This window comes from Corythoichthys intestinalis, chromosome 16, assembly GCF_030265065.1.
Source record: "Corythoichthys intestinalis isolate RoL2023-P3 chromosome 16, ASM3026506v1, whole genome shotgun sequence".
Taxonomy (NCBI): Eukaryota; Metazoa; Chordata; class Actinopteri; order Syngnathiformes; family Syngnathidae; genus Corythoichthys; species Corythoichthys intestinalis.
The window spans coordinates 14,928,964-14,941,902 of NC_080410.1; the positions used below are offsets into that span (position 1 = coordinate 14,928,964).

The 12,939-nt window shown below is 39.7% G+C and overlaps 1 protein-coding gene across 7 annotated transcripts in view; it reads left to right on the forward strand.

Annotated features, from left to right (window-relative positions):
• The window catches only part of LOC130904477 (meiosis inhibitor protein 1), a 76,837-nt gene that overhangs the window by 42,064 nt on the left and 21,834 nt on the right, over positions 1 to 12,939 (forward strand). For all 7 annotated transcript variants that reach the window (XM_057817243.1, XM_057817240.1, XM_057817244.1 and 4 more), the window contains 2 exons: positions 3,177 to 3,290; positions 11,343 to 11,453. In XM_057817243.1, coding sequence (XP_057673226.1) covers positions 3,177 to 3,290; positions 11,343 to 11,453 — 225 coding nt within the window. The remainder of the gene's footprint in view (positions 1 to 3,176; positions 3,291 to 11,342; positions 11,454 to 12,939) is intronic.

Consider the following 12,939-nt stretch of genomic DNA (forward strand, 5'->3'; position numbering starts at 1 on the left):
TAAGTGTTAACGAGCAGTTGGACAGGTGTACCTAATAAAGTGGCCGGTGAGTGTATATATATATATATATATATATATATATATATATATATATATATATATACTGGACTGTCTCAGGAAATTAGAATACACAATATTCTAATTTCCTGAGACAGTCAGGAAATTAGAATATTGTGTATTCTAATTTCCTGAGACAGTCCTGTATATATACACAGGACTGTCTCAAAAAATTAGAATATTGTGTATTCTAATTTCCTGAGACAGTCCAGTATATATATATACAGTGCCTTGCAAAAGTATTCGGCCCCCTTGAATCTTGCAACCTTTCGCCACATTTCAGGCTTCAAACATAAAGATATGAAATTTAATTTTTTTGTCAAGAATCAACAACAAGTGGGACACAATCGTGAAGTGGAACAACATTTATTGGATAATTTAAACTTTTTTAACAAATAAAAAACTGAAAAGTGGGGCGTGCAATATTATTCGGCCCCTTTACTTTAAGTGCAGCAAACTCACTCCAGAAGTTCAGTGAGGATCTCTGAATGAGCCAATGTTGTCCTAAATGACCGATGATGATAAATAGAATCCACCTGTGTGTAATCAAGTCTCCGTATAAATGCACCTGCTCTGTGATAGTCTCAGGGTTCTGTTTAAAGTGCAGAGAGCATTATGAAAACCAAGGAACACACCAGGCAGGTCCGAGATACTGTTGTGGAGAAGTTTAAAGCCGGATTTGGATACAAAAAGATTTCCCAAGCTTTAAACATCTCAAGGAGCACTGTGCAAGCCATCAAATTGAAATGGAAGGAGCATCAGACCACTGCAAATCTACCAAGACCCGGCCGTCCTTCCAAACTTTCTTCTCAAACAAGGAGAAAACTGATCAGAGATGCAGCCAAGAGGCCCATGATCACTCTGGATGAACTGCAGAGATCTACAGCTGAGGTGGGAGAGTCTGTCCATCGGACAACAATCAGTCGTACACTGCACAAATCTGGCCTTTATGGAAGAGTGGCAAGAAGAAAGCCATTTCTCAAAGATATCCATAAAAAGTCTCGTTTAAAGTTTGCCACAAGGCACCTGGGAGACACACCAAACATGTGGAAGAAGGTGCTCTGGTCAGATGAAACCAAAATTGAACTTTTGGCCACAATGCAAAACGATATGTTTGGCGTAAAAGCAACACAGCTCATCACCCTGAACACACCATCCCCACTGTCAAACACGGTGGTGGCAGCATCATGGTTTGGGCCTGCTTTTCTTCAGCAGGGACAGGGAAGATGGTTAAAATTGACGGGAAGATGGATGCAGCCAAATACAGGAACATTCTGGAAGAAAACCTGTTGGTATCTGCACAAGACCTGATACTGGGACGGAGATTTATCTTCCAACAGGACAATGATCCAAAACATAAAGCCAAATCTACAATGGAATGGTTAAAAAATAAACGTATCCAGGTGTTAGAATGGCCAAGTCAAAGTCCAGACATGTATCCAATCGAGAATCTGTGGAAAGAGCTGAAGACTGTTGTTCACAAACACTCTCCATCCAACCTCACTGAGCTCGAGCTGTTTTGCAAGGAAGAATGGGCAAGAATGTCAGTCTCTCGATGTGCAAAACTGATAGAAACATACCCCAAGCGACTTGCAGCTGTAATTGGAGCAAAAGGTGGCGCTACAAAGTATTAACGCAAGGGGGCCGAATAGTATTGCACGCCCCACTTTTCAGTTTTTTATTTGTTAAAAAAGTTTAAATTATCCAATAAATTTTGTTCCACTTCACGATTGTGTCCCACTTGTTGCTGATTCTTGACAAAAAATTAAAATTTTATATCTTTATGTTTGAAGCCTGAAATGTGGCGAAAGGTTGCAAGGTTCAAGGGGGCCGAATACTTTTGCAAGGCACTGTACATACACACAGGGGTGCACATATTTTTTTTGCCCAGGTTCTCAGAGGAGGACCTGGAGATGTGACTTGGTCCTTATTGAGCTTGAGAGCCGACCCGCCTGATGCGATAAATTTATGACAAGCTTTACTTAGAGCCAATTAACTTTAATTAATTATATATTAACAATTAATGCTTGATTAACATCAACTGGCACAACAAAATTGCTATTACTTTGAAGTGAAATGTAAAGAAATAAAAAGCACCAATTCAAAATAAAGGGCATTATGCGGCTCCCACATTAACTCCAAGCCTTTTTAAAAGTGGGATGTCCTCCTCATAAGACCTCATTGAACGTGCATGTTTAGCTTTGTAAAGTGCGAGCAAAAACACGTTTGTCAGTGCATGTCGCTGTTCATTACCTTTATTCCGCCCTATTCCGCCACTTGTCCATAGGGCGAGTGGGGTCCTGTTTGACATCGATCGTTTGCTTAATTGCCACATGCTCTCTGTTTTTTTCGTGCTTTTCAAAGTTTGGATGGCTGAAATTCTTTGACCCTACATAAAATACGCTGCTCTTATCGGCGACATTGGGATTCTCACGGCACATTTTGTACCGCATTTCCGTGCGAGCATCATTTGCTTCTAGCCACTTTTCAGCAAAAGTCCTTTTTTACGGTGGCTCCGGTGACATCTCTGTCTTTTGACGGGGGTGGGGGGAACACTGAAGTAATTACTCAGTGTGGCCTGCCTCTTCGACATTATGAGAAGTTATTTTCTCGTGTCCGCCGCAAATACAGTGGTCAGCCATCGGTACGCAAAAGCGTATGGAAGCCGTTGAGGGCTATATATATATGTGTGTGTGTGTATATATATATATATATATATATATATATATATATATATATATATATATATATATATATATATATGTATGTATATATGTATGTATAGGAAATTACATGCAATGACACTTCTTGGCCACCGGGGGGGCTGCCCCCCTTAAAATCCGCTTATGCATAAAGGTCAGATTCAACATTCACACACTATTCATTCAATTGCATTAAATGTCGTGCACGGTTACTAAATTCTACGTACGGTCAATGATAACTCATTTCTTTGGAACATCTAACGATACCATGCAGTTTCTTGTACCACATTCAAATGGGTAACACTGACAACTGGTAGATGAAAGCAAAGTTTTTATTTTGATACAGTAATTCCAATTCTATTGTTCCAGTAAAATCAGCCTGAAAAAGATTATTTTCTCTAACTATTGCTCTTGCAGTTAATTCGCTCCCTCTAGTGCTCAGGCTCCTTTGTGTAACCCATGCCGCCAGCAATCCACCTTCCACACCCTGCAGCAACATGGATGAAGTGCACTTCAAGCTGCTGTACCAAGGTAAGTCCAAAACAACTCTGCTGGTAGGTCCCACTCCTCTTCCCATAATAAGATGACAAACAAGTGTTGAACACCTACAGTATCACTAAATTGCAATCGACATGTGTCAGAAGTACATGAGTGTTTTACTGAACAAATGGGTCAGCATTGGTAATGTTTTCCCTCTGCCGTTGTGAAGACATTAATATGCAGGGTACATGTGATAATTTAATTTGAGTGAGAACCCAAACTTGGAGAACGATTGATCTAGAGCTCATGACAGATCTACCTCAAGACTAGGCATGTGCTGATTACTGGTTTCAAGTTTTACCGTGGTATGAAATTGTCAAGGTTTCAAAACCACAACATTTTCCGTCATACCGTAGTACGGTATTAGCAATTTTTTATGTTCCAAAAATACAGCAAGAAATGGCTTGGAGCGGCAGCACTCACCCCTCCCCCTCTGATTGTTCCTCCATCCTGTGTGTCGGCGACGTTAATGTCGCTGTAAAAACTACACCTGAGCTTTTTCCCCCCCTCAAAAAAAAAAACTCTCGCTAGTATGGCATTAATATTAGGTGATAATTAGGTAATAATATATATATATATATATATATATATATATATATATATATTAAAATTAAAAATATATTTAAAAATATAATTTAAAAAATATATGTAAAATATTAGGTAATATTTCTGCTGCCGAAAAGAAACAGACTGCTGCGGCTTAGAGGAGGAAGGACAGCCGACGTGCAGAAAAGACCTCCAACATAATTTAATAGGGCTGTCAAACGATTAAAATTTTTAATCGAGTTAATCACAGCTTAAAAATTAATTAATCGTAATTAATCGCAATTCAAACCATCTCTAAAATATGCCATATTTTTCTGTAAATTATTGTTGGAATGGAAAGATAAGACAAGACAGATATATACATTCAACATACTGTACATAAGTACTGTATTTGTTTATTATAACAATAAATCCACAAGACAGCATTAACATTAACATTCTTTCTGTGAAAGGGATCCACGGATAGAAAGACTTGTAATTCTTAAAAGATAAAAGTGAGTACAAGTTATAGTAATTTTGACAGTTTGTATATTGTGACTAAATATTGCCATTTAGTGTATTTGTTGAGCTAAACTTGTGTTTAGAATGTTTGAATAGAGTATTATTTTGCATAGCTATTTTGATTGGGAATGCCAGATCTCTTTGCATTGAACGCTTTTCTTTTTGAGAGATAGGAATATTATTTTTGTTGTGCTTTCACTAAATGATACTGTAGCGACCTAAATGTTAGTGGTGTCAACAATAATCAATGCGGCGATGCATCCTAGTGTTGTATCGGTCGCGAACGATTCGTTCTTTTTGAACGAATTGTTTGGGTGAACGAGACCGAACTAATCACCATCTGCACTGATTCGTTCTATGAAGTTGGTGGCGCTTGTTCGCTGCGTGGGAGGGCGTTGAGCAAGCGGCAGCGTCTTCTGACATCGCACACGACCAATCAGACGCCAGCCTCATCGCGGGCAGGGGAGGGAGCGGAAACAGAATCATGGCGTATGTCACTCATTTCCACGTGTGGCCAATAAGCAGCCAGCGTGCAGGCAGGGGGGAAAGACTGAGTTTTGTCACTTCCCGTTCAGTGATTCGGTCCTCCGGTTCCTGACCTAGCTTGCTGCTAACTTGACTTTCCAGTAATGACTATGCGGTGAACGAGTCATAAAATGAAAGGAAACGACTTTGTCACATATTTGTTAACGTGGAGCCTATCAAATGCTGCTCAAAAAGACAAAAACACCACACAAATCTAGCGAGCATGGTTTAGTGTTCTACTTTTCTCAACAGACTCGGGACTGTGCCTATGACGATATACTATCAAATTTACAGTAATTTAAAACACGCGTAGCTACGAGGCAAGCAAAACCTGAGCTGCGGTCGCGTGACGGCAGTGAAGCGGGCAGAGAACTGTCACTATATGGAGGCTTCATGGCAGCGATATGTACCTCATATGTGCACAGAAAAAAAATATTTAGTATGATCACCATAATACTGATTTGCAATGAAACTGTATATACATGTAAATTTTTTCCGAGTGTTTTTTTTTTTTTTTTGTGTGTGTCAGAGGGTGTCGGTTGGTTTGACAAATTATGTCAATCCGTCCATCATGTGCTACTCAAGCGCCCCAAAAACAAAGCGCGCGGACACGGGAGATGTCGCAATATGTCTACATTTTTCTTAACAGACTAATGAGAGTAGAAAGGCGAAATCATAAAGCAAACAATTATTTCTCGTCAGCATTTGACGATCTGAGATGCGGGGACGACAGGGGAGCTGACCGGATTATTTTATTTATTAATACCAGTGCAAAAATTCAAAACGATCATCTTAATAATAAAAAACAAAAATACAACAGAGCGAGAGGTTAATATGATGTGTTGGCCGTTCCACAATTAGAAATTAAACTTTCGATTTATTTTTATTTTCGTGACAGCAGGCATGCCGCGTTGGCTGTTAGCAGCAGCATTGTATATGTGAGCAAGATCATGCTAAAGAAAGTCCGTGCGCCCCCGACCCCAAACCCCGACTTCCCCCTCAAAAGGAAAATGTTTAACCGTGTCCTAATTCGAAATGCAAGCACGAGCCATGACTTTGAGCCCATAGAACTAGGACAGACGACGCGGAAGTTCTCCCTCGCTTTTGCAGCAGCGGGAGGGAGACGAGGCTGTCTCTGAGAGCAGAATGATATCGCCTGTCACTCATTTCTGAAACTACGACGAGTGGTCAATGTGCAAGAGAGGGAGGGACCAAGCAATGTCACTTCCCGTTCAGTTATACTGCGAAGCGGTCTTTGGTGATTCGTTCGGCAACGTCACTTCCCGTTCACTAACCGAACGATTCATTTGGGTGGGGAGGGAGATGAGGGGGGCGAACGATTCGTTGAACGATTCGTTTGAACGAATCGTTTTACTGAACGAACCGGAATGGATTCGTTTACTCAAGTGAACGACAGATCCCGTCACTAATGCATCCCGATGCGGGGCATGGACGATTCGATTCGATGCGGGCAACAAGCCGAATCGATTCAGCGCATTTTAAAATATATAAGTACGTTCAAAAATCTTCCCTGCGCAATTCCGGTGATGCAACGGATTTGGTTTCCCCATTTGTATTATTATTCTCATATTTCATTTTTTACAAACCGCTTAACTCTGGTCAAGTTTCCCACCAACCTCGTAGAAGCCAAAATGTCTCCAGATGTCTGCTTTTAATGTCTTAGGTGCATCAATATTCTTTCTCGCTCCCTCTTTCTCTGCTTCAGCCATTGTTATGTTATGTCCTATCTCTTAGAGGTTAGATCTTGCACCCGAACCCGATTAACATTTTGGGCCCGACCCGACCCGAAAATGTTAGGCATTCACGTTCGGGTCGCGCAGGACTAATAAATTATCCCCCCCCCCCAAAAAAAAGGGGGATAAAACCGAGAGCAGGCTCTCTGTATTGTGCATTTGCTTGTGCACGCACATGAACGCCGTGGCCCGCATGTTTTTTTTTTTTTTTTTATATTAAACTTTCCCAGCGTTATTTCGTTGTGTAATTGGTTTTATAATGATCATAAAAATATGTAGACTATTTCAACATTAAGAAAACTTGGGTTTTTTTTTCTGACAACTGAGAATTCGTTACGAAAGACACTTTTATTTATGCACGCAAAGGCAACACAAATGTGATCCTTTTGAATCTTCTCCTCTGTGTGTCTGCAAAACCGCATTTTTATTTTATTTTATTTTTTAATATTAAACTTTACTGGCGTTATTTGGTTGTGTAAATGCTTTTATAATGATTATAAAAATATGTAGACTATTTAAACATTAAGAAAACTTGTGTTTTTTTCTGCCAACTTCGGGCTGGGCCTGCAAATCTAGTTCGTTGATCCGGCTCGGGCTGGGTCGGGCTTCAATACCAGCGGGCCTTGTCGGGTCGGGCTGGATTTTTTAAGCCCGATCTAACCTCTATTGCACATATACTGTATAGTGGGCTAGGCCTACATTTTACTTTTGTTCTACATTGCAATTTAGTTGATGTTTTGTTTGCAACTGAACTGATCCCTGGATGGATATTGCGATAAAGATGCTGCTGCACTACAATATTTTCTTTGTCGTTTTCTTTAATATTTACTTGAATATTTTTATTGATAGGTCGTTGTGACTAAAATACAGTGACTGTTATTACTGATTTTGCACAGGAGTTCAGATGTTGCACTGTGTTGAAGGCTGCTACTGTGTGTAAAAAAAAAGAGAAAGCCCTGGTCTCATTCAAAGCACTAATTAAATGCTGTGATCTGTTTTTTTTTTTTTTTTTAATATATATATCTGAAAGTATTTTCATTTGACTTCAACCAGGAGCGACACAAGAGCCAATAAAAAGTTGTTTAATGTCTGACCGCTTGCGTTGCCTCATGATTCACGAAAAATATGCTTTGCTTTAAAATTTTAATGCATCCCAGGCTTTAATGCATCGCGATGCATTGCCGAATCGAACCGAATCGAATCGTATCCCTCTGAATCGAATCGAATCGTGGCCCTCCGAATCGTAATCGAATCGAATCGTGAAGGCACTGCCAATGCACACCTCTATTAAATGTTCTTAACTGCCCAAATGCATGATTGGAATTTGAGCAACCATGAGTCACAGTGGTTGCTGTGTTGAGTACAATATATGGTGTTAAGAAAAAGATCAACTCCAGTTATTCCTCCCCATGATAACAATAGTTATAACAGTTGTGGAAGAGATGCCACCGCTTATTCCATTAAATAGCGCTGCTCCAATTAATGTCTGCTTTACCAATTCGCCCTTCTTGGTAATTGGCCGTGCTATGGACCGGCGATTCATGTTGGCTCATTGTCGTCGGTTGGCTTGGTTTGTCCGATTTCCTCCTGAGGAAGACGGCGGCGTACATATAAACACCGAGCCTGGGGGCGTTGGATGGCTTTTTGTGGGTACTTTTATTAACAAAACAAAAGCATGTGGGGGACGCAGAACTTGAGCCTGCGCTAACTGCTCACTTTCTCTACTCTCTCGCTCGACCACTTTCTTCCTCACTGCTCAATCTGACAATGCCGGTCACATTGAAAATAACAACGGCCCCATTGGCGGGTGCCGGTAACACTTGCAACCACTCCACTTGCTTGTCTCTGCCCTTAGCTTTCAATATACTTCAAACGGCACCATTATAGTCTGTTCGCGGCAATGCTTGAGTGGGTCGTTCCGCGCATGCGTTAATTGCGTTAAATATTTTAACGTGATTAATTTTAAAAAATTAATTACCGCCCGTTAACGCCTTAATTTTGACAGCCCTTTAATTTAACATTAACGTGACCATCATCCGCCACTTTACACAAAATTTAAAGTAAGTAAATGTCGTTATGAACGTTTCCCACCAGCTACGAGAGTTCACTCCAGCGTGTTTCGATTGTCCAGTAACAGTAAAACAAGTACTATAACGTAAGCTTGTTAACGAGGCTATTAACGCATGCAAACATCTGTTCAAACTGACATTTTTATAATACAGCCTGCGGTGTTTTTTCTCTCTGATGGCTTTCTGTGTTGAGAGGGTGTTTGTGTGTGGGGGGGAGGGGGTTGTATAATGTGTAAATAATGGTACGAGTCATACACACGCGCTCCTTCTCTTACTCTCGCTCTCCATTAATATACAACTTATTCATACTTTTAGTAACAGTGGTATATTAACCCTGAAAAGGTGAACATACTCACATTCCTGCATCATAACTTGGAATGAGAGAGAAATATGAAGGAAATGAGCAAGTCTCTAAAAATGTTGAGATGGAGCTTTAAAGTCAGTGAAGTGGCTGATATACATATATTTCAATTTTTATTTAGAAGTGTTTTACTTTTTTATGGAAAATAATTGTTTTTTTTTTTCTATTGTTTACGTTTAGTAATTTGAGCTGTGACTCCGGGTTTAGTCTATAAGTTCTATTTATTTAAATTTTATTTAAAATATTTCACTTTTTGTTTTTTTATTTATTTTCACATTATATTCATGTCAATGTTCCAATTTGCAAATGTGTTGTGAAAAAATAAAAAAATCCTGTTCAATTGATTTTTTGAACCTATACATCTCAAAATAACATATTATAAAGCTGTAATTACAAGACCGTGGCATCATGAAACCGCGGTATTTTTTCTTATGGTTATCATGCCTTCAAAATCTCATACTGGCACATGCCTACTCAAGACATGTAATTCATCTGCATACTCTGCTACTAATTGAGTGATATAATCTCTCACTGTATTCACCTGTAATTCCCTCATGTGCTCAGGGTTATGATCATTGAGGCTCTCACTTGTCGATGCTGATATTTACTAAATCTTTAGATAAATGCTACTTGATTTTAAAGCTCATAATCCCTCTGACTATTTGTAATGGCTTGGCTTTAGATCATGCATGTATTGTTGCAGCCTTATCCTGCATTACATTTTCCAGTCTGCCATTCTGAAATTAACTTAATTAACCACAGTTCTACTTGAGTGATATCATCACATCGTACCCTCCTGTTTATGTACCGTGGGGCAAATAAGTATTTAGTCAACCACTAATTGTGCAAGTTCTCCCACTTGAAAATATTAGAGAGGCCTGTAATTGTCAACATGGGTAAACCTCAACCATGGAGACAGAATGTGGAAAAAAAAAACAGAAAATTACATTGTTTGATTATTAAAGAATTTTTTTGCAAATCACGGTGGAAAATAAGTATTTGGTCAATACCAAAAGTTCATCTCATTGCTTTGTTATGTACCCTTTGTTGGCAATAACGGAGGCCAAACGTTTTCTGTAACTCTTCATAAGCTGTTCACACACTGGTGCTGGTATTTTGGCCCATTCCTCCATGCAGATCTCCTCTAGAGCAGTGATGTTTTAGGGCTGTCGTTGGGCAACACGGACTTTCAACTCCCTCCACAGATTTTCTATGGGGTTGAGACCTGGAGACTGGCTACCCACTCCAGGACCTTGAAATGCTTCTTACGAAGCCACTCCTTTGTTACCCTGGCTGTGTGTTTGGGATTATTGTCATGCTGAAGGACCCAGCCACGTCTCATCTTCAATGCCCTTGCTGGTGGAAGGAGATTTTCACTCATAATCTCTCGATACATGGCCCCATTCATTCTTTCCTTTACACAGATTAGTCGTCCTGGTACCTTGGCAGAAAAACAGTCTCAAAGCTTGATGTTTCCACCCCCATGCTTCACAGTGGGTATGGTTCAGTATTCTTTTTCCTCCAAACAAGAGAACCTGAGTTTCTACCAAAAAGCTCCATTTTGGTTTCATCTGACTATAACACATTCTCCCAGTCCTCTTCTGGATCATCTAAATGCTCTCTAGCAAATAGTAGCCTTTGTTACTGTGGTCCCAGCTCTCTGTAGGTCATTCACTAGGTCCCCTCGTGTGGTTCTGGAATTTTTGCTCACCGTTCTTGTTATCATTTTGATGCCACAGGGTGAGGAGGGAGTTGAAAGTCTGTGTTGCCCAACGACAGCCCCAAAACATCACTGCTCTAGAGGAGATCTGCATGGAGGAATGGGCCAAGAAATACAAATTAAATGTATTATTATTATTATTATTATTATTATTAAAATACAAGTAACAGTGTGTGAAAAGCTTGTGAAGAGTTACAGAAAAAGTTTGGCCTCCGTTATTGCCAACAAAGGGTACATAACAAAGTATTGAGATGAACTTTTGGTATAGACCAAATACTTATTTTCCACCATGATTTGCAAATAAATTCTTTAAAAATCAAATGATTTTCTGTTTTTTTTTTCTCCACATTCTGTCTGTCATGGTTGAGGTTTACCCATGTTGACAATTACAGGCCTCTCTAATATTTTCAATTGGGAGAACTTGCACAATTAGTGGTTGACTAAATACTTATTTGCCCCACTATATATTAAGTTATGCCTGTGATCACTGCAAGTGAAGAGCAGAACCAGCAGACATATTTAGATTGTATCGTATGTCTGGTTTGGTGTGTGTGTGTGTACTGTAAGTGAGTAATATTGCAGGCCGGCTGAATCAGTCTGATACAGAGAGTCTGCTGCCTGCCCTGAGTTACCTGTACTGCTATCTGAGTCGCTCTCCTTCTCACTGCACTGACCGAGGTTTGACAGCCTCTTTTTCCTATTTGTTTGTGTCTTTTGTAAAACTCTAATTCAAATCCACTTAAGTCTTGCTCCACTTGGTTTTGTTTTGAGAGAATTAATTCATAATGCTGCGCTGGTCCACAAAATGACAAAAATCTGGCCTACAAAGCCCTTTCGCTTCACACATACTGGTCCTTATCAAAAAAAAATAGCATATTGTGATAAAGTTCATTATTTTCTATAATGTACTGATAAACATTAGACTTTCATATGTTTTAGATTCAGTACACACAACTGAAGTAGTTCAAGCCTTTTATTGTTTTAATATTAATGATTTTGGCAAAAAAGTCAAGAAAAAATAAGCATATCATGAAAAGGTACTCTAAAGAAGCTACTAACCTAATCATCTGAATCAACGAATTAACTCAAAACTCCTGCGAAAGATTCCTGAGGCTTTTCAAAACTTCCAACCTGGTTCATTACTACAAAACGGCAATCATGGGCAAGACTGCCGAGCTGAATGCTGTCCAGAAGGCCCATCATTGACACTCTCAAGCAAGGGGCTAAGACACAGAAAGAAATTTCTGAGCGAATAGGCTTTTCGCAGAGTTCTGTATCAAGGGACCTCAGTGGGAAGTCTGTGGGAAGGAAAAAGTGTGGCAGGAAACGCTGCACAACCAGAAGAGGTGACCGCACCCTGAGAAAGATTGTGGAGAAGGGCCGATTCCAGACCTTGGGGGACCTGCAGAAACAGTGCACTGAGTCTGGAGTAGAAACATCCAAAGTCACCGTGCACAGGCGTGTGCTGGAAATGGGTACAGGTGCCGCATTCCTCAGGTCAAGCCACTTTTGAACCTGAAACAGCGGCAGAAGCGCCTGACCTGGGCTACAGAGAAGCAGCACTGGACTGTTGCCCAGTGGTCCAAAGTACTTTTTTCAGATGTAAGCAAATTTTGGTGCCACAGTTTGCAGGAAGACTGCACAGCAAAAAGCCTGGTGTTGAATTGATTCTCACAGAGTCAATTTCAACTCCTTTTCAGACTTTATATCGGTCCACACTTTCTAGAGTCAAATTAACACTTTGGAAATAGTTCAATATCAACACCACACCAAGAGTTCCTTCTTTAACTCTTTACCAGAGTTGACGTTATTAGGCAAATAACACTGCTCTGGGTTAAATGTTTACTCCTTACCAGAGTTAGAATAAATAACACTGTGCTCTGAGTTAAATATTTTACTCTTTCACAGAGTGGAATACCTAATCATTTTACTCCTTACCAGAGTTAAATACAATTGATTTACTCTTTACGAGAGTTAAATAATTAAATGTTTTTTTTACTCCTTCTGAGAGTTGAATAATTAAAAGGTTTTACTCTTTACCACAGTTAAAAATAGGGATTAGACAAATGACAGTTTCACATATAAAACATTTATTAAAACAAATAAAATATTAAAATAAATAAAACATTTCGTTTGGCCATGTTCTCCCCAGTCCAGTCAGTCT